This window comes from Scyliorhinus canicula, chromosome 9 (assembly GCF_902713615.1).
Source record: "Scyliorhinus canicula chromosome 9, sScyCan1.1, whole genome shotgun sequence".
In the NCBI taxonomy this organism is placed as follows: Eukaryota; Metazoa; Chordata; class Chondrichthyes; order Carcharhiniformes; family Scyliorhinidae; genus Scyliorhinus; species Scyliorhinus canicula.
In genome coordinates, this window is record NC_052154.1 from 63,975,805 (window position 1) to 63,997,614 (window position 21,810).

The 21,810-nt window shown below is 44.6% G+C and overlaps 1 protein-coding gene across 2 annotated transcripts in view; it reads left to right on the plus strand.

The window, feature by feature from the left end:
- Nucleotides 1-21,810, plus strand: part of ripor1 (RHO family interacting cell polarization regulator 1) — a 229,897-nt gene that overhangs the window by 172,106 nt on the left and 35,981 nt on the right. For both annotated transcript variants that reach the window (XM_038806778.1, XM_038806779.1), the window contains exons 12-14: nucleotides 1,681-1,810; nucleotides 5,353-6,123; nucleotides 19,528-19,667. In XM_038806778.1, coding sequence (XP_038662706.1) covers nucleotides 1,681-1,810; nucleotides 5,353-6,123; nucleotides 19,528-19,667 — 1,041 coding nt within the window. The remainder of the gene's footprint in view (nucleotides 1-1,680; nucleotides 1,811-5,352; nucleotides 6,124-19,527; nucleotides 19,668-21,810) is intronic.

A 21,810-nucleotide genomic window follows, 5' to 3' on the forward strand; every position in this document is an offset into this window, starting at 1 on the left:
AGGTGCGACTGAGCATTCAGAGCTTGTATTTGACCTAGTTTTAGCTCGATAGCCAGTCCCAGGGATGCGCTAGAAACCAGTTTTATTTGTGCCAGTTGTTAGCTGCAGAGCTATGGTCACTTTCAGAAGAACTTTCCAACTCTTGATATGCACACCGAGTTGAATATTAGACAATCAAATCTCAATCTCTGCACACATTATTGTATCCTATTTGAATTGAAGCACTCATATTAGCCAAAGATTACTGAAATAATTGGAGTACTGAAAATATGACTTTAGTGAACTTGCAGAATATTTTAAAATATTCAGCATAGTTCTGCTTAACTTTTAAACAACTTTGCTGTGATTGGCATCAACCTCTTGTGAGGACGTGACTAACTTTTCCTTTTGCTAATGGGCGTGTTGGGATCGACTGATATGTCTTTGTCTATACATAATTCCTGACTTCCCCCTCGAGTCATTGTTTTTAGAAGTTTGATCAAGCTTGACAAATCAATTCTGGACAAAGATCTGCTTAAAATATGCTCAAAAATTTACAAGTCTCACCATGAACATAAGAAATATTCGGTAATCACCATGCTGCTTACGCTATTAAATCCAATACTATGCCAGCAGATATGGCGGCTGGGGTTCCCTTTGAAAGGGTCAGGTTTGAATGTCACATTCAGTCTTTCATTTTCTTTCGGTGTACGGGTTTCTCCAGTGCCTCTGAGTGGATGTTTTCCTTCATGTAACTGAGCCACTCAGACCAGGGAAATTGCAAGTCAGTCCATGGTCTGTGCCAGATTTAGGATGAGATTAACTAAAGCAGCATTTAGGGTGTTCTAGTTGGCCTTCCATCTCCCTTGGTTTCGAGGGGGGGGGACAGAATTGGCAGTCCATGCTTGATCTTATGTGCGTGCTTGTGCATGTGCCTTTAGGGCAGGAAGTAAGATGAGAAAAGGAAACTCTCCTTTTTTATTCTGCACTCAGTAAAATATTGAAGGAAAGATCTTGCTGTCATAGATAAGGGAGATGTAAATCTTTGTGGCACCCTTCACAGATTGAGTGTCTCAAAGCGCTTCACAGCCAATAAAGTACCTTTTAAAGTGTAGTCACTGTTTTAATGTAGGGAAATCATGGCAGCCGGTTGCACAGTAAGAATCTTGAAAACTGCAGTGGAATCAATGATCAGTTAAGCTGTTCAGTGAAGTGGTTTGAGGGGTACATATTGGTCCGGATACTGGGAGGGCTCCCGACTCTTCAGATGTCCTGAGACAGCAAACGGTTTGACACTTCATCTGAAAGATGGCACCTGGGGCAGCAGAACTTTTCCCCCCATATCGCGTCAAGTCTAGCATGATATACTCGACTAACTGCAGTGGAACTTGAACCTATCTGACTCTGAGGCGATATTACATGTGCTGACTCTCGCCCTCTTCTTCCCCCATCAATGCTCTCATCACAGGATAATGTTTCTGCATCTTCCAATAGAATTGAACTAATTACTGGCAAAAGGAGCCAACAATTTGTGATTACTGTCAAATATCTGCACTAGTCGCCGAGCTGCTTAAATCATGTATTGAATCCCAAGGTTAGAACGTGTAGAAAATATCATAGCAAGCAAGTCATTCCATTGTGTCTTGAATGTCAGCAGTGTCTGTGTATCATGTCTTATTTAGCTCATGTGTTCTCTTTCAGTCCATTCGACAAAGATGATCAGACATCTGCTGCAAGTACTGTCAACAAAATGCCCACTGTGAACAAGCGATTCTCTACCTACAACCAAAGTCCGCCAGATACCCCATCTCTGCGGGAACAGGCCTTTTATGTAAGTCTCTAAGGGTGTTCACCTGCTGTGTATTCTGTCATGGGTGCCCTGAATGTATGGACTTAGAACAGTATAGCACAGAACAAAGAACATACAGTGCAGAAGGAGGTCATTCGGCCCATCGAGTCTGCACCGACCTACTTAAGCCCCCACTTCCACCCTATCCCCGTAACCCAATAACCACTCCTAACTTTTTTTGGTCACTATGGGCAATTTATCATGGCCAATCTAGCTAACCGGCACGTCTCTGGGAAGAAACCGGAGCACCCGGAGGAAACCCACGCAGGCACAGGGAGAACGCGCATACTCCGCACAGACAGTGACCCAGCAGGGAATCAAACCTGTGACCCTGGCGCTGTGAAGCCACAGTGCTAATTACTTGTGCTACCGTGCTGCCCCTTCACAGTACAGGCCCTTCGGCCCACGATGTTGTGCCGACCATTTATCCTAATCTAAGATCAACTTAACCTCCACCCCTTCAGTTTACTGCTGTCCATGTGCCTGTTCAAGAGTCGCTTAAATGTCGCTAATGACTCTGACTCCACCACCTCCGATGGCAGTGCATTCCATGCACACACCACTCTTTGTGTAAAGAACCTACCTCTGACATCTCCCCTATACCTTCGTCCAATCACCTTAAAATTAAGTCCCCTCATGACAGCCATTTCCGCCCTGGGGAAAGGTCTCTGGCTATCCACTCTATCCATGCCTCCGATCACCTTGTACACCTCTATCAAGTCCCCCCTCTTCCTTCTTCGCTCCAGTGTGAAAAGTCCTAGCTCCCTCAACCTTTCTTCATAAGACATGCCCTCCAGTCTAGGCAGCATCCTGGTAAATCTCTGTAATCCAAACTGCAGGAAAAGCAAGTCTTGTTTGGTGCAACCCAGTTGCTCTGTTGATTTAATTTTACCATCTGAAGATTGGGACCTTGGCTCCTATTTGACTTTGGTCAGCTTGCCATTAATATGAACCTGCTGTGGAGTAGGGTCATCAGCTATGACAGAGTGTAGTGTGCGCGCTTGTAGAGCAAAGAGATAGAGCTATCCTCTTGTATGCTCTACACAGTGAAATCATCGATTATCCTTTATAAACATGTTTACGATTTCACTGCACCTCGGGCACAGAGAACCTTTCACTCTGGCTGTATGGCTTGAACATTCTTAGCTCTAAGTTGTCATAGTGACAGAGGAACTAGAGAAGGCGGGGGGAGGGCTGGCTAACAAAGGGAAAGCAGTATGGGAGAAGGGGGACACAAGAGAGTTATTTAACTGAAGCTGTTAATAAATTACAAAATTTCAGGTCTACTTGTGCAGCCAGAGGCACTAAGATGTGTAATTCAGAAGGTGGCTAACCTTATGTTTCTTGACTGCTACCACAAACCATTATTCGCAGTTGTAACTAGTAATTTAAGTTGTACAGTTGTCATTTTTTTTCTTGGCCTCACAATACCAGATATGTACTCTCACCAGTTATTGTTAGAAAGTGAATCCCTGTTGAAAGTCATCAGTATCAGAAATTGAACATTCTGGTTCCATTTTTCAATTCCTGAATGGTAGACATTAATCAGCTTAAGAACTCTTTATTTTGCATATGTCAATGTTATTGATGAACAGCAATGTTCCTTTGCATACTTTTTTCTGGAAGTTACAAGGCGATCGTATGGCTGTGGCGCAGGTGTTCACTGGCTCCTGTGTGTATGCTTACTATTAGGAATTAGGGCCTAACGTACCTCCACATTCTCCCCACCCTTGTTTTGTCTCCAGGCATGATTTGAGAATGTTTAACTTATTCATTTGCTTCAATATGAGTTTCTGAAGTAATTGTTTTGTTTAGGCCCCTTTGGACAGATATGTTGTTAACATTCCACTTTCTGAATATGGCACATAGTCTGGTATCTTGCGTGTGATGATTAGGTAATGGTCAGTCTGTGTGTCTATTGGGTGGAGCTTGTTCTCAAATAAACCAGTTGAATGACTCACGTCTTTAAAGTTAACAATCTTTATTGTCTGTTGCTAATTATTTTGTTGCTCATCTCCTGCTTAACTGAAGGTATGCTGGATGATGATCAGAAACTCCTATCCCAGCCTGGTGGCACTGAAACCGATGGTAACACCCACGCCCACTATCCCGCTTTAGATTAGCTGCATCCGTCAGACCAGGATTGTGCTCGGTCACTCATTGGTTAAACTTGCTGAACCACCAGCAAAGCTCATTTAACATCTTCCAGTTGGCTTTTTTCTGGTTTGTGTTGTTTTGTGCTCAGTTTATAAGAGTGTGAATTTTTTCTTTGCAGCATTCTCCAGTTGATGTGAATAAACTTGAAGTACATTGGATTGGGCGGGGGGAGGCAACACATTATTGGGCAGTAAACCAATCGAGGGACTCAAATCAAGGTCCAAATGGTGAGGCACCTCTGAAATCTTCTTTGGATGTGAGATGTTTGCAGCCTCAAATCCTTGAAGTTTCATTGTGACCTTGTATAACCTTGATAGTCATTCTCCCCCCCCCCCCCCCCCCCCCCCACACACACACACACACACACACATTTGTGGCAATGAATTTCTTGATTTAAGTTCTCAAAAATGTAGTTGTCACATTTATGCAGGAAAAGGAATGTATTCAGTCTTGTAATTAAATTTTGATGGATTCATTCACGGAATGTGGGCATCGCAGGCAAAGACAGCATTTATTGCTCATTCTTGGTTGCTCTTGAGTAAGTAGTGCTGAGGTGTCTTTGTGACAACTGAGTGGCCTAGCAAGCCAACATCAAAGGGCAATTAGAGTCCACCACACTGCTGTGAGCCTGAAGTCGCATGTAGGCCAGACCAGATAAGGATGGCAGATTTCCTTTACTGAAGGATGTTTGGGAGAAGGCTGCCTCTGTTGAACTGCAACAGTGGGATGAGCACGTTCCACATTGGCTGACCCTGGAAACTGCTATGAAGGCAGTAAACGTACAATTAGACAAAAATGTACCTCTCTATATTTTCATTCAAGATTTTGTCTGATTGGAAAATCTAGACTTCTAGCTCCTTCTCGCATTCCCTTTGAAACACTTAGCAGGTCATGCATTACCTGTGAAGAAAGATACAGTTAATGCTTCAGGGCGAGCACCTTTCATTTGCTTTGCTTGGTTCTGTGTTGCAAAGAGGTTTGTCTGATTACAAGTCCCCCAACCATAACCTATTCTTTTAATATCCAGGAGAGGTACCTGCTTTTTGCAAAGTAAGTTAAAACAAGCCAGGGCATTGTTCTTAGATTTGCCTGGCTTGGAGTCCTGGCTGAGTTCACACCAACAGGTTGAACATTCATCGCAAGCTGAAGTATTAGTGGCACAGACTGATTATGTCGGTGAAATGTTGATCCTTTTTCTAGAGTTTTGAGCTCTGCTTTGGGGCTGCTTTGGTCAGTTCACAAATCATCTCCAGATAGTCTTGATGCTATCTCTATGGTGAGATATGCTGTTCTGATAGAGTACTTGACTGAACATGTATTTTTGGCTACTGAGCAGATTGTAACTTGTACCATCTTGTTTTGTATAGAACATGCTGCGGAGACAGGAAGAGCTGGAGAATGGTGCTGCTTGGTCCATCTCCTCTGATTCTTCAGATGGTTCTTCCAGTCCACAATTGTCGACCAGTGTTAGGCATTCCCAAAAAACACTGGTGCAGCCAGAAATACAGGGAACGGTTCCTAGAATCACTATAACATTTGCACATACTGAGGAGCCTCAGACAGGTAGTCCGGAGGCTGCCAGGCAGCAAGTGGAGGAGGCAGAGGAAGAGAAGGAGACCCTAAAGCATGGGATAATTAATGGAAATGTGCCAGTGTCCCGAACTCTCAGCCATATTAGTGAAGCAAGTGTAGACGCTGCAATGGACCTGAATGCGTCAATGAACACAGAGTCCGAACCGCAGGTTGCTGCCATATCAGATTTACTGGAGTCTTCACAAATCTCAGAAGCAGAAGCTGATCAACCTGTGACAGAAGATACTGTCAACGGAGCACTATCATCTGAAGCTCCACTAGAGAAGTCAAAAATTCCAGAAAGCGCGTGTAGTCTGTTGGTGACACCAGAAAGTGAAACCTTTGCTGCTGTGCCAGTGGCTCAGAGTGTTGCCTCTACAGAAGAGAAACCTAAATCGAATGATGCTAAAACCGGGCCTACAGAGAGTGGAAAGGTGAAGCCTGTGGACCCAGGGATAGAGGAAGCCCTGATGACATTAAATTCAACACTTGATGATTATCGTGGCCAGTTCCCAGAACTCCAAAAATTAGAGCTGGAGGTCAAATATTTGGAAGAAGTGCTGATGGTAAGTTTTTTTTTTTGGCTTGGGTTTGTGTTATTTCAATGTGATTGGTTTGGTATGAAAATGTAATTTTCAAGCTATCTATATATAAAAAAGCAGTAATTTTATGCTGTGGGTACATTTTAATTATATTGAACATCTGCATGTTTCTTTTGGAATTTTGCGAATTTTAAAAATTTAAATCTTCAAACCTGTTTCAGTCATATTTGCTTTGGAAAACTCTTAATATGTTCCCTCAACAAGAGGTGAATATATCCTGTTGTTCTTGATGTTTTGTTTTTTGGCTGGATAGGGTGACATTTTAAGCAGTGAATCTGCAGGTTGAAATGTAGTCCCTCCTTTAATCCGTGTCCAGTATTGTGCAGCCAGGTTATCATTCTTCCAATGACTTTCAACTGTTTGAACCATTTCTTTATCCTAAGAAGATTTTTTTCATCTAATGGGAAAGGGCAGTAGTCGTTATTTCATTGTACTGAGGTTGTCGATCCGAAAAGTGCCTTCCCTTGTACAGAATTATTTTACACTGCATTTGAATCATAGAATCAACAGTACAGAAGTAGGCCATTCGGCCTATCAAGTGTGCACCAGTCCTTGGAAAGAGTACCCTACTTAAGTGCACATTTCCACCCTATCCCAGTAACCCCACCTAACCTTTAGGACACTAAGGGGCAATTTAGCCTGGCCAATCCACCTAACCTGCCCATCTTTGGACTGTGGGAGGAAACCGGAGCACCCGGAGGACACCCACGCAGACACGGGGAGAAAGCGCAAACTCCACACAGTCACCCGAGGCCAGAATTGCACCTGGGACCCTGGAGCTGTGAGGCAGCAGCGCTAGCCACCGTGCCACCCAAAATATGTCAAAATGAGGCTTCTCTTGAGTGTAGAAGATTAAAGCGTGAACCAATTGAGGTATTTTAAGATGATTATATATGACAGGGTAGATGGAAAGAAATTATTGAATTCCTTGAGAGTCCAGAACAAGGGAGCATGAACGTAAAACTAGAGCTAGGCTGTTTAGGAGTGATATCAAGAAACACTTCTTCACAAAAGGGTTGTGGAAATCTGGAACACTTTCAAAAAGCTGTTGAGGCTGGGTCAATTGAAAATGTCAATACTGAGATTGATATGGTAGTTTCTTTTAAGGCAAAGTTATTAAGGGTTACAGAGTACAAGGGTGGATAGAGTTGAAATACAGACCAGTGATGATCTACTTGAATGGTGGAACAGGCTCAAGAGATTCCTGTTCCTATGTTTCTACCAGACCTTTTATTAATAAGAATGTCTGCTGTTTAGCAGAAAAAACGATGCAAGACAAGAAGATTAAGGAGATACAGGTATTTCTGCCAACTACATTGCAATTTCTGTGTTGTGAGGGGGGGTCTTACCTGTATTCAGTTGAATCGAAGATTGAATCAGGTTTACAGAATGATTACAGTGGAGGCGCCATTCAGCCCATCATGTCCATGCCAGCACTTGCCAAGAACATCTCAACTAGTCCCTTTCCCTGTAGCCCTGCAAAATGTTTTCGCTTCAGATAATTATCCCATTCCTCTTTGAAAGCCAAGGGTAAATAATCTCCACCATAGCGTATTCTGTCCTCGTCACTTGCTGACTGATATAGTTTTTGGTTCTTTTGCAATTTACCTTGAATCTGTGTCCTCTGGGTGGCACGGCGGTGCTGTGGCTAGCACTGTTGCCTCACTGTGCCGAGGACCCAGGTTCGATCTCAGCCCAGGTCACTGTCCATGTGGAGTTTGCACATTCTCCCCATGTTTGTGTGGATCTCATCCCCACAACACAAAGGTGTGCAGGGTAGGTGGATTGGCCACGTTAAATTGCCCATTAATTGGGGGGAAATGCTTTTTAATTTTTTGATTTAAAAAAAAATGTGTCCTCTAGTTCTTGACCCTTAATACTCCTTTTAGACCGCTCATGATTTCAAACAGCTCTATCGAATCTCCTTTCAACCTTTTCTTCTCTCGGAAAGAACCGCAGGTTCTCCAGTTTATCCTTGAAACCATTTTCATTAATCTTATCTGCACCCTCTCGAAAGACTTTGCTTCCTAAAGTATGGTGCTCAAAATTGGCTTTGTCGGTTCACTGGTCCTTCTGTGCCCATGCTGTGATAAAATGGTAAAATAGTTTCTCTCCCATCCTAGACATTCGAGATCTGTAGCATGACTGTTCCTATTCAGAATACGATAACAGCCAGCAGTGGCATGAACAGCGCTCATTCCTGCTTGGGCCCAACATCTGATGAATATATAAATGCAGCTTAATTATATTAAGAATGTGAAATTCCTAACTCTTCTTGTCAGGTCATCACCTCTTTTATCTGATGCCTTAAGAGTGCAGCGCTCCACACTGCAATTTTACAAAACATTCCTCCGTGTTGCTAAATCTGAGAGGTTGGTTATGTTCCAATCCTGTGAAGACAGAAGAACTGGGGTCCAGATCTGGACAGAGTTTTAAAGTTTGAGCACTGTTTAAAAAATTTTTGTTCTTGGGATGTAAGCGATAATGACAAAGCTACGTTTATTGACAATCTCCAGTTGCCCTGTAAATTGCTGTTGGGTCTTTTTGAACTGCAGCTGCCCTCAGATGTGGTGCTAGTAGAGCATTTCCGGATACAGGCCCGACAACTTGGTAGAAGTTCCCAACTCAAGATGGGATGTGACCTAGAGGGAATCTTGCATAGGACTCTGTTACCCCAATGTTGCTGCTCTGCTTTTCTCAATGACAAATTGCAGGGAAGGGAGGTGTTGAAATTGCTGTAGTACATCCTGCGGATCATAAATGCTGCAACCACCGTCCACAGTTTGCGCTTAGCCCAGTAGCAGGGGTATTAATCAAGCAAACTACTTTGTGAACAGCATCAAGCTTCTAGAGCTGCACCAATGTGGGTAACTGGTGAGTGAGTATTCAATCACCCACCTAACGTGCGCCATGTTGATGATGGAGAAACTTTGTGTTCCAGTGATGAGCCATTCTTTGTGGAGTACGGTGCCTCTGTCCAGCTCTTGTAGCTGTAGTGATGATTTGGCTGATTCAGTTAAACTCCTGGCTGATGGGGAACTTGGGAATTGTGCTCCAGTGAAGCTCCATGGGAAATGGCCGGATGTTTTCTTGTTTGTGAAGATCATTATTGGGCACTTGTGTGGTGTGAATGTCACCTGATATTTGTCAGCTGAGATCTGCCTTGTTATTCAGCTCCTGTTGCAGGCTGGGATGTACTGTTTCATTATCAGAGGAATTACGAATGACGCCAGGTCATTAGTATTCTGAGATCAATAGAAAACATAACCAGAACAAAACTGCTTTTGCGATACAAGTTAAAACCTGGACTTGGAGCAACAGTTGTGTTCTTGTGGGTAGCAAGTATATTTTGGCATTTTAGCAGGGTCTGTGTGGTATTATTTTGAGATTGCTTCGCTGGTTTACCACTTGCTGAGTCCATATTTGAATTTGTGTTTCTGCTGGGTGACTGGGGGCAGAGACAACATCATCCCTGCAGGGTTGGATCAGCAGGTTGGTTTTGTGGACATCTGCTTGACTGTCTTTATGCCCTTTGGCATGACCATAATATTGATGTTATCCTGCCTCCACCTAATGCATGACAAAATAAATGGTGAACCACCCCAAGTTGCAAAGATCCACCTGAGACGGTGGCTGCTCCAGATGCCTGAGGCCTTTCCCATTTGTCATGCTGAGGAATTGGGCCTGACAGTTCAACCTTTCAAAGCAGTCTTTCTGCAGGCTGTCTGCCCTGTAAAGGTGTGAGGCAGTCAAGCATGATGACATGATGACACCTGCAGATATTTGGGGGGGGGGGGGGGGGGGGGGGGGGTGCTGAGTAGTGAAATAAACTTCTAATACTTTTTTTGGGGGGTGTAGAAATTAGATATACAATCAGCTGGAAATGTAAAGATCCTTTTTAGAATTATAAAGCATTACAAAAGTTTATTTAAATTTCCTGCTTTTTTGCACTTCCACCATTCCTACTTTGTGTGCCTGGCAGCAACTGAAAGGTCTTGGGCTATTCCAGCCTCCGTGAACAGGCGCCAGAATGTGGTGACTAGGGGTTTTTCACAGTAACTTCATTGAAACCTACTTGTGACAATAAGCGATTATTATTATTATTATTTATTATTCTCCTGACGTCTGGCACATTTGTTAGGCCCCTAAAATTGGACTTTTCCTGTGTCCCTTTGCGGTAAAGTGAATGAACCGCTCGTACATTTCTTTCCAACTTGCAAACTATTAGCTGGCTATGGTACGGCATCCTGTATAACCACTTGTCTTCTAACCTCCTTGACCCACCTCACTCTCTGGCACGGTTCCTCAACATCATTTCATTCATGTAGGAATGGTCATGCATTTCCTGTCACGTACACATTGTTTATTTAGCGCGTAGTTGGAGGTTTGTGGCCGCAGCGAAAGTTTAAATGACCAGATATATTTTTTAAATCTGAGGCCACTAAATGAAAACGTGTCCAGGTCTAAATACAGCTGTATTTCTGTGAAGAATTTGATTTGTCACCTCACATGAAATTTTCTGGAATAACAACTTGCATTTGTATGGCTCCTTTAACATGATAAAACATTTAAAGGCTTTTCATAGGAATTCAATTTTACACCGTGTCACATGAAATATTGGGAGAAATAACTAAAAGCTTGGAGGGGAGGGAGGTTTGGGGAGGAAAATGCACAGTTTAGGACCAAGGCAGCTGAACGCACAGTTGTCAATGGTGCGGTAATTAAAATTGAGCGTGTGCCAAAATTGGAGGAGCACAGAGGGTATCTTGGGAGATTTGGAGGAGGTTATAGAGATAGGGGAGGGGTGAGGCCATGGAAGGATTTGAAACTAAGGATGAGAATTTAGAAATTGAGGCATTGCTTGACCAGGAGCTTAGTGGAGGTCAGCGAGCACTGGGTTGATGGACAAACAGAACATTGTGCGAGTAAGGATACAAAAAGCAGAGTTGTAAATGAGCTCAGGTTTATGAAAGGTTGGATGATGGGAGGCTGACCAGGAATGCGGCTGCTGCAGTTATAAACATGGAAAAACATCCCATGGCTGGTGTCGGAGGCTGGGGTGGGGGGGGGGGGGGGGGGGGGGGGGGGGGGTGGAAGGAAAGGTCTCTGAAGCTGAGACCGACTCTCTCTGCTGATGTTCTGGAGCAGGTTGGGGTGAGAGTGCAGTGGTTTGAGATAATGGCCCGGCTTGACCGGAGGAAGTTAATGAAATTCTGTTCGTCATTCAGTGTCTGACATGCAGCTGGCAACTGTCTGTTTATTGAATCCCAGCCAGGGCAGCTTTCTCTCTTTAGACAAGCCAATTTAGTTCACTCTGAGCCAGGAACCACTGCTCTAATGAAGGGGAAATTGGCAGTGTTCCTGAGAGTACCAAGCAAAATGGGTTTGCCTCATCATGGTCAGCAATATCTGCGTGTGCTAAAGACTTTGCTAACTCCTATTGAAGCTATTCTGGAATTTGTTTTTGCCTTTTTTAAATTTAGAGTACCCAATTTGTTTTTTTCCAATTAAGGGACAATTTAGTGTGGCAAATCCACATACCCTGCACATCTTTGGGTTCTGGGGGTGAGACCCATGCAGACACGGGGAGAATGTGCAAACTCCACACGGACAGTGACCCAGAGCCAGGATCGAACCTGGGACCTCAGCGCCGTGAGGCAGCAGGGCTAACCCACTGCGCCACCGTGCTGCCAGCATTGGATAATTGGAACAACCTAGATTTAGATTTCACTATTGCAATGGAAAGGTATAAGTCTGTAAACACAACAGGCACTAAATAACAGAATAAAAGTTTGTGCTTGGCCTTTCTCTGTATTCTGATCATCAGTTACCTCCTGGTGCCAACCGAGACCTGAAAACATTGCCCATTGGCTTCCTCCGCAGATAGTGTAGGGTGAATTTAAGGAGGAGGATGATAAGACTAAATACAAAGCCATGTTAAGAGCTATGTATACAAATCTGTCTTCCAAACACATTAAAAAGGTCTTTGACTGACTCATTATTCAAATCCTCTATTCCTTGCTTCCCTTCTCCTTAACACTGACTGGGTGAACTGCTTCAGCAATTTCATTATGGGCCCTTTCTCTGTATGACACAACTGACCAATTTTACGGGCGAGTTTGTCTGTGCCAGCTGAGTATCACCCACAATGTGTGCTGAGATCATCTGATAACAAAGCCCCTGTGAATCATCTGAAAATGCTTCATGTACCTACTGCATTGAGATTGAATGATGTCTTGAGGATCTGGTGTGGTTTGAAAATGAATGGCATCTTTGTGAAATGTGTGACTCAGACTGGCCCAGTCGATGTGTAGCATTTCTCAGTGCAATCAAGGTAGCCATAACATTTTGTTGGGCTGTCACAATCTCCCTCTTTAGAAAATGTTTAACTGCAATAAGGAAGTGACACTGTTATCCCTAAATCTGTTGCAGGTGCTCAAATGATAAGGACAAGTGGTGGAGGCTTATTTATTGACCTGGCAGTTCTTATGTTCAGGTCCAATCCAACATTTGGCTGTAGGAGATATTCTCAGTAATGCTACATAGCACATTGAGGTTTAATTTCCACTGGGCTGGGCTGGAGACTGTGAGCTATGAGGAAAGATTGGATATGCCTGAACTGTTTTCCTTGGAGCAGTAAAGGTTGAGAGGGGACGGAGCTGTATAAGATTATGAGGGGCAGAGATAGTGGGGTAGAAAGGCACTTTTTGCATTACTAGAGGGCTCAATAACCAGGAGGATAGATTTAAGGTTTGAGATAGAAGGCTAAGAAGGGAGTTGAGGAGAAACGTTTTCACCCAGTGGGTGCTGGGAGTCTGGAACCCACTGCTTGAAAGGGCGATTGAGTCAGAAATATTTAAGAAGAATTTAGGTATTCACTTGCACTGTCATCACCTCCAAGGCTATGGACCAAGTGCTGGAAAATGGGATTGGTGTCATCAGATCTTTGTTGACTGATTATGGATAGAATGGGTTGATTGGCCTCTTTCTTTGCTGTAAATTTCTATGAATCTATGACTATTACATTCTGTATGAGCTCCTGATTTGAATCATGTCTCTGATGTGCAGCTGCCAAGTGGGGAACATGCACAAGGAGAATGGTAAAAAGCTCATCTTTGACCACTCATCTCAATAGGGCCGTATTCCTCCTGATGGTATTCCTCATCTGCTTTCACTGGAGATCAGGAGGGAAAGGCACAACATTCAAGCTCACCTCTGCAATCATATAGCGACCGTATGGAGCAGCCCCAGGGAGGAGAGCGAAATGGGTCATATTATGATTACCACCACCAATTGAAGGATGTAGTTTGGCCACCACATGGTTTTGCTATAAATACCGGGTCCAGTGAAAGTTTTGAGCCTTAGGCTAGCTCCCTGTCTTAAGTGCATGATGTAGTCTCTTCCTGGGCAGTCCCTGGGGATTGGGGATGACTGGCTTCCAATCCGATTCATTGAATTCTGAGGTGGCTGGTATGTCCAATGCGCGACAAGCAGACATATGCCATATGCAGGGCAGGTGGTGCTTGAAGGGTTAGACCTGAAGGATTCACCTGAGGAAGGAGCAGTGCTCCGAAAGCTAGTGTTTGAAACAAAACTGTTGGACTTTAACCTGGTGTTGTAAGACTTCTTACTGTGCTCACCCCAGTCCAACGCCGGCATCTCCACATCATGAAGGGTTAGATATTTTGGGTGCTCATGGATCCCTCTGATACCTCTGTGTGCACCGAAAACAGACTCTCACTGTGTTAAATGCCTTCCCAAATTAACCTTCTCTAGGTCAACGTTTCCCATGTGTCTAGAGGAATGTTAGACCTCGTCGGGGATGCTTTGAGGATATCCCTAATGTGTTAATGTGTTTCCGCTATCCTCCTGAGAATTTCCTGTCACAAATGAGTTCTGGTGAGTCTGGTATCAGGCCCAGCAATGCTGGTTTTCAGTGATTGGTGCCTGCATGCTGGGCAGGTTGGCCTGCGAGAGAGATGTTGCTGCTGGACTGTCTTTCTTGTTACTGGATTTGGAGGATCTTGTGAAGGCATTGCTGGTGGTACTTCCTTTGTGGTGCCTGCCATAGGTTGTCCATTTCTCTGAAGCATACAAGAATGCAACATCACTGTTGCCTGATAAATCATGACCTTAATCTCAGGTTTGAGTTCCTGGTCCTCAAATATTCTTTCCCAATCATCTATTCAAATATTCTATTCCTCACCAACCACCTTGTCCATCTTCCTTGCTGCAGTGCCACACCTTACCTCCACCAATTAATCACAGATGTAGAGATCATCTACAGAACCGACACACAAACTTTTCAACCTACAAAGCCTTTAATTAAAAACCACTCCAGCTTCAGTATGCAGATAACACTTGTATCTGCACTCACTCAGGAACTGAGCTCCGCTCATCATCGACCCTTCCTCAGAAGCAAATGAAAAAAATAGACCTTTCACTAAACACCCTGAAAGCTAAGGTCCTCTTCCAAACTGACCCCACAGCACAACCTTCCACCCCCACACATACACAACAATTCAATTCAGTGGTAAGATCCTGCAAAATGTGGACCATTTTCTGTATCACGAGTGCCTCCACTCAACAAAGATAGATATAGGTAATGAATTGCTTCCAACGTGGCAGCTCAGCCTTTTCGGCCAACTGAGGAAAAGAGCATGATGTGTATAGGCTGTTGGCTGAAACACCGATATATTCCATGGTAGTTACGGGTGTCTTATTGCCATTATAGCTTTAATACTGACTATTTTCCCTCGTCCAGCCCTGCTTATTCCACAGCAACATTATCCCATCCTCTTTCCCTCCCTCCCTCCCCTCCATTATTCACAAGCTCAGAAGGTGATTGGGCAACTATTGTTCCAAACGAGGTTACAAATTTACAATTTCATCTCTCTGCCCTTGAGAGGCAAGTGGTTCATGCTGTGTGCGCACATTCTCAAACAGGTCAAGGATGCTGGGAAAAGTGCATCCACTTTACCTGGCTCTGCCCACTTCACTTTTCTCATACTGTGTGGCGCAAGCATCACAGAGCACTTACAGAAAAAACATTAAGGAGATTTCCATTTGGCGTGAACAGCTCATCTGCTATCAAGTGAGAGGCTTGAGCAGGGTCAGCTGGAGATGACTGCAGACCGGATATTATACCAGTTGTGGAGTCTAGGAATTAGAGCAAGAGATCCCACTGGTCTGTCGTGGGCTGTTCAGTAAGTTTTAACTGAAGCAGTGGGAGGAATTGGGACAGTGGTTAATTAATATGTCGCCTAAGTTAGAGGCAATAAAAAAATACTTGGGATGTCGTGGCCTCTTGAGAAATTGCAGCCCTTGTGTTATGGATCAAGTGAGTGGGTGTGAACATTTCAGACTGAACGATGCCCTGAAAATCTAAGCCGTAGAGTCACAGCTGAAACTCCAGCTGCTGGAGTACACAAAGGAACTCCAGCAATTATCCCTTTATTCTTTGCATTTCCTCCCATCCCTTTACAATATGATGGCAGTTGGAAAGAGATGGAGCAGGGATCAAGAGAACAAGCCAGGCATTTTCCAATGTCTGAGGTATCCTGTGGGATTCTGAAATGTTTGCCTCTGCGTTTGGGAGTCCCTGGGAATTGAAAATTACTTTCTTCCACTTCGGAGTGATGGGTTTTGAGATCAAGTCCAATACACGATCTGCACACTCTGCCTCATGTAGGACAGGTGGTGCTTGAGGGGTTGGGTGAATAGATCGTTTGGAGATTTGTGTACTCCCTTTGACACCTCAACGTGGCGTCTACACATTCCTGACAAAGTGTCTCAATGTGTTTGTTACCTTTCCAGATGAGTCTTGCCCATTTTGGTCAGTTACAGGACAGGGTCTCCCATGAGTCGACAGGGATGTTTGACCTCTTCAGGGATGTTTTGAGGACACCCCCAAAGTATTTCCGTTGTCCTCCTGGGAGTCTCCTGCCATGACCAAGTAGAGCAGTTGTTTCGGGAATCCGGAAAGTACTGCAGCTGATTGGGTTGGGTGTGTCTGACATGTGAAACACTGAGATTGGAACTTTCATGTTCTTGCTCTGCTTCTTTCTGTGCAGATAACCCTGTTAGAAAGTGGTGGCCTGCCTTCTGTACTGTGACAAAATAGGAGAACCCAACGGGGCCTTGCTCTTCAATTCTCTATTTCCCCACCACAAAGGGCCATATCACATAAAGATGTTCCACCTACAGCGACTGTGTAGTCAAGAAATAGGCAGAAGCCCCCACCTTTGGGGCGCGATTCTCCGAGCCCCGTGCCGGGCCGGAGAATCGCAGCAACCGTGCCACGATGCCCAGGCGCCGGCGCGCGATTCTCCAAGGTGCAGAGAATCGGCGACATTTGCACCGGCGCGCTTGACGCGGCACGGGCCGTTAGAATCGGTGGGGCTGCCGATTCTCCAGCCCGGATGGGCCGAGCGGCCGCGCGGAAACGGCAGAGTCCCGCCGGCACCGTTCACCCCTGGTCGCTGCCGGCGGGAACGCGCACAAAGGCTCGAGGGGCGGCCTGTGGGGCGGGGAAAAGCGCTCCTTCACCCGGGTTTGGGGGGGAGGGGCCTCCAATGGGGTCTGGCCCTCGATTGGGGCCCTCCAATCGGAGGCCCCCGGGGCTTAATTTGCTGCGCGACCGGCCCCTGAACCCCCACGCCATGTTGCATAGGAGCCGGCGTGCTGAAGAAGTCCCCCGCACATGTGCGGGTTGGCACAGCCCAACTGCGCATGCGGGGGTTGGCGCGGCCCAACTGTGCATGCGCGGGTTGGCGCGGCGCCCATTTGGCGCCAGGAAGGGAGGCTGGAGCAGCGTGAACCGCTCCAGTGCCTTGCTGGCCCCCTGTGGGGGACAGAATCGGTCATCCCTGTGCCTGTTTTGCGCCGTCATTCACGACGCCGTGAACACTTATTCTCCATTTAGGAGAATCGCCCCCACAATGTTGGTTAAGAGGAATCGCCCCCATGATGTTGGTTAAGAGGAGCAATGAAGTGTCTGTTTCAAACCCTGGCTACCCACATGGGCAGTCTGAATGAAACTAAAAATCACTTTGGTTTCAGATTTCTGGTAACTACGTGTTGTGAAGTGCTTTTCAGTGACTGAGGCACAAATGTTGCTTCAGGCATTCTCAAAAATATTAGGGCTGGTCAGATGTGGTGTGAAATGGACCTATTGAGAGGCTGGCGGTGGGTGAGGACAGTAAGCTCAAGTAGCTGGTTTGGGAAGAGTATAGTTTTAACACATTTTCAGTTGGGATCACCCCATCATTCAGTCCTGGAACTATGATAAAACAAATGCCTACTTTTTAGTGTCTTGACACAGTGCATTGTATAAGGTGGCTTGTGGCTGGGTTTATCATTCCTTATTCTAAGCGAGGCTTTGGTTATCACCTAGTGTTCCGCAGTTCAGATTGTCAGGGGCTGGTTTAGCTCACTGGGCTAAATCGCTGGCTTTTAAAGCAGACCAAGCAGGCCAGCAGCACGGTTCAATTCCCGTACCAGCCTCCCCGAACAGGCACCGGAATGTGACGACAGTGGCTTTTCACAGTAACTTCATTGAAGCCTACTTGTGACAATAAGCGATTTTCATTTTTTCTCATTTTCAAATGTTGGATTTTGTGATTAAATTCTAGCTGATCCTCATTGTACAATGCTGCAGAGGAATATTTGTTTTTCATTTGATTTTGGGACTGTGGGTGATATGGGCGGGGCTGGATTTATCACTTGTCAGTAGTTGGGACTGAAGGTGATATGAGGCAAGTGAGTAGTGAGGGACTGGATGCTAGCCAGAGCTGTTGTGGGTGTCACATTCCCGTTCCTGAAGGACACATTGATGACTGGGCTGCATTCATTTTCTGATTCCTACAAACAGTAAACAATTTTCCCTAACTGGTCTGGTGGTGGGAATTGAGGTCTGAGCTACCGGTCCAGTACCAGAACCACGTGGCAACGAAATACCAATATGAGCTACATGTTGAGCGAGAGACATGTAATAAGAGGTGGGTGGTGCCCATGTGAGTGGTTGCTTTTATTTGGTGATGGCTTTTAGACGTAGTACTTCCTGATCATTGGCCATCCAATTCCTTGATGAAGCTGCTGCAGTTTCGGTGGCGGGTGTTGATCAGTTTGAGTTGCTGATGCCAGTAATTCATCAACCTTGATTGCTGCCAACAGACTGGCTGCCAACACGAGACATCAATCTGAAACATCCTGGGTTGCAGATTACTGTTGCAAATGAGTGCTGGCTCTGCCATTCAATGAGCTTTCTTTGCAGTAATCAGTACTCTAGGGCCAGATATCTAATTGATGTTGTTTGTTAGTCTGAAGTACATTAATTAGTATTGAAGAGAAATTGCCCCATCGTTAGTGGAGTGTGGGTGCTGTTAACTGATGGGTATTTTGTAGGAATGGGCAGTTAACCAGGATTGGGATTTAAAAGATAGCAGTCCACCAAGCTCTCTTGCTGTTTTTGATTTTTTTGTTTGGATTATTGGTCAGCAACCCAACCACTACCCTGTATTATCCAGTCCCTGTTTTCTGTGGCATTTTCTATGCATTTCCCATCCATTATTATTATGCCCTTCATTTTTGTCTATTGGAGTGCTTTTCAAATTTAATAAGCCTTTCTTTTTTGACTGAGTAACTTTTATTCAAGAAGCTAGTGAGGTTTCCTCAATCAATAATGGAGGAAAATTAAACATTGCTTTTTAAGAGGAGTTTTGTCGTGATTAGCGTGGAATTGGCCGAGCCTAATCCAGCATCGCCACCTACTGCCAGAATATTGTGTGACGGCCGTGAGGAAGTGAGAGGGAGAGATAACGGCAATCTTCAGAGATGTTTGTTATCTGGCTGTGTGTATTGGGAGGATTAAAGTATCTTTATCAGCTGTAGTACTGGCCATAACACAGTGACTGTGAATACAGAGCATGGCAATCCATTGTAAGTGGACCTAATCTCAGTGGTTCGGATCGGAAATCTTCATTTCAACCCTTTTTAAAAAGGCCATTTTGTCAAATCCCAATTCATGTAGTAGCCAGTTGAAGAACAGACACCAAATTGATCCTTAATTGTGCTAGATTTCAATCCCGCTTTGTCTCAATAAATTGAATGATTTTAACTAGATTTCCTTCTTGGACTTGCAGCCCACCTCTGAAATGTTAATTAAGGAAAGTCAAGGGGAAGCTACTTTCCTGGAGTCAGGTTGTTTTAGTGATTAAAGGGCTTCCATTAAAATGACCCTTGGGCTGTGGGACACTTGGTAGTTTTATCTTCCATTTAAAGTACCTTCCACAATGGCTCAAAAATGATGTAAGATTAATCGGATAAAGTCTTTATATTTGCTGAATATAAAGTGTTGTCTTTTTGCAGCAGAGGCAGGGTGTGAACAGGAGCAGAGCATCAAGCATCAGCCTGACTGTTGAACATGCACTGGAGAGCTTTGACTTTCTCAACACATCCGACATGGAGGATTCGGAATTCTCAGAAGACGAGGCAGAGAAGATGGGAAGGTATGGCCTATTTCTTGTGGGAAGTCCAGCAAACTGAAATCATAGAAATTTGCAGCACAGAAAGAGGCCATCATGCTCCTGCTGGCTCTTCAAAAAAGTAGCCACTTCCTCGCTTCTTGTCCAGAACCCTGCAAATTCCCCTTTGACTGTCCTGCTTCCTTTTGAAGTGATTTGCGGAATCAGCTTCCACTGCCTTTTACAGGTAGAATGTTCCAGATCCCAAAAATGTTTTTCCTCATCTCCCCTCCAGATTTTTGCCATCAATTTAAAATCTAACCTCTGGTATTGACTCACTCACTGGAGAAAACAGCTTTTCTCAGTCAAGACCTTCCCATCATTTTGTAAATCTCTATTAGGTCAACCATTAATTATCCCTGCTCCAAGGAGAACAGTCCTAATATTCCCAGCCAATCCTCATAACTGAAGGTTAGCAGATCTGGTAAACCTCCTCTATAGCCTTTCTATTGCACGCATCTTTGCTCAAGTGGTGTCCAGAATCATCCACAATATCTCAGCAGAGGCCTAAGCAGCGATGAAAGGTTTTAGCTTTTATTATTTTTATATTCTATTCCTCAAAACTATATCCTTGTAACCACCTTACCAATTTGCCATGCCATTTTTAAGGAATTGTGAATGTGGATACTAAGGTGTCTCTGCTCATCTACACTTTTCAAAATTGTGCCTCAAGTATTATGATTTCTTGCACTTCATCCTCTGTTTTAATTTCTCCACCATTGGTGCTGTTCTTCAGCTGTTAGGTCCTAACCTATGCAATTTCCTCCCTAAAACTGTCCGCCTCTCTATCCTTCTTTTTGAGACGATCCTTAAAACCTAACCATTGAGCCTAGCCGTTGACCTATCTGCTTTAACATCTACTTATGTGACCCAATGTCAATGTTGGTCATCGGATGCTCTTGTGAAGTATCTTTGGGACATTTGTCTATGTTAAAGGCACTATCGAGTTGGCGTGCCTCAGTTGCTAGCGCTCTTGCCTCTGAGTCACAAAGTTGGATGTTCAAGTCCCACTTCAGGGCTTGAGCACAATGATCTTTACTGATACTTGACAGCAGTAGTTTGTCTGACACTACCTCGGCAGTACTGAGGGTGTGCTCCATTGTTGGAGATGCCACCTTTCAGATGAGATGCTAAACCAGGGATCCCAGCTGCCTGCTCATGTGGATGTAAAAAGATCCCACAACATTATTTTGTGAAAGAGCAGTGGAGTTATCCACCGTGACTTGGCCAATATTTGTCCCTCAGTCAACATCACAAAACAACAGGTTTTCTATTCATTATCACATTGCTACTTGTTGGAGTTATATGTGTCCAAATTAGCTAACATGTTTTCTACATTACAACAATGACTATCCTTCAAAGTTACTTCATTGGCTGTAAAACATTATATAAATGCAAGTATTTTTACATAAAAGCTTGTTGTAGGTTGTGATGGTTTACATACATATGAACACGTGAATTAGGAGCATTAGTAATCCATTTAGCCCTGAGGCCTGCTCCACCACTCAATAGGATCATGGCTAATCTGATTGTGGCCTCAACTCCACATTTGCCTATTCCCGGTAACCTTTGACTCCCTTGTAGGCAAGAATCCATCAACCTCTGCCTTAAACATATTCATTGATCCTGCCTCCACAGCTCTCTGACAAAGAGGGTTCCAAAGATTCACCACCCTCTGAGAGAGAAAAATTCTTCTCATTTCTGTCTTAAATGGGAGACCCCTGATGTTTAAATTGTGTCCCCTAGATCTATTATTTTTTGGCAGTAGGGTGGCGGTACCTCATTGAAGAGTCTCTATGCCTCACCCACCTTGAGGAGGAGGCAGTTTGCCTGGGATATTGAATCCGTGTCATTTGGAATTCGACAGTTAAGGTGCATGTCCCAGGTATTTGATGAAGCCATCACCAAGGAAGAGAGCAGACAATTGAAAATTACCGTCTCATCATGTCAGATCCTGCCTCCTGCCAAAATCTGGGGTGGGAAGGCCCATGGTCGGCCTTCTCGCCCTACGGCCAATTGAGTCCCCTAAATGGGCAATGACGGCAAGGGCCTCAATCCACTGTCACTAGTATTAACCTAGTGATGGGAGGACTTTCACCACACGGGGAGCAGGGAATGCAAACCACCC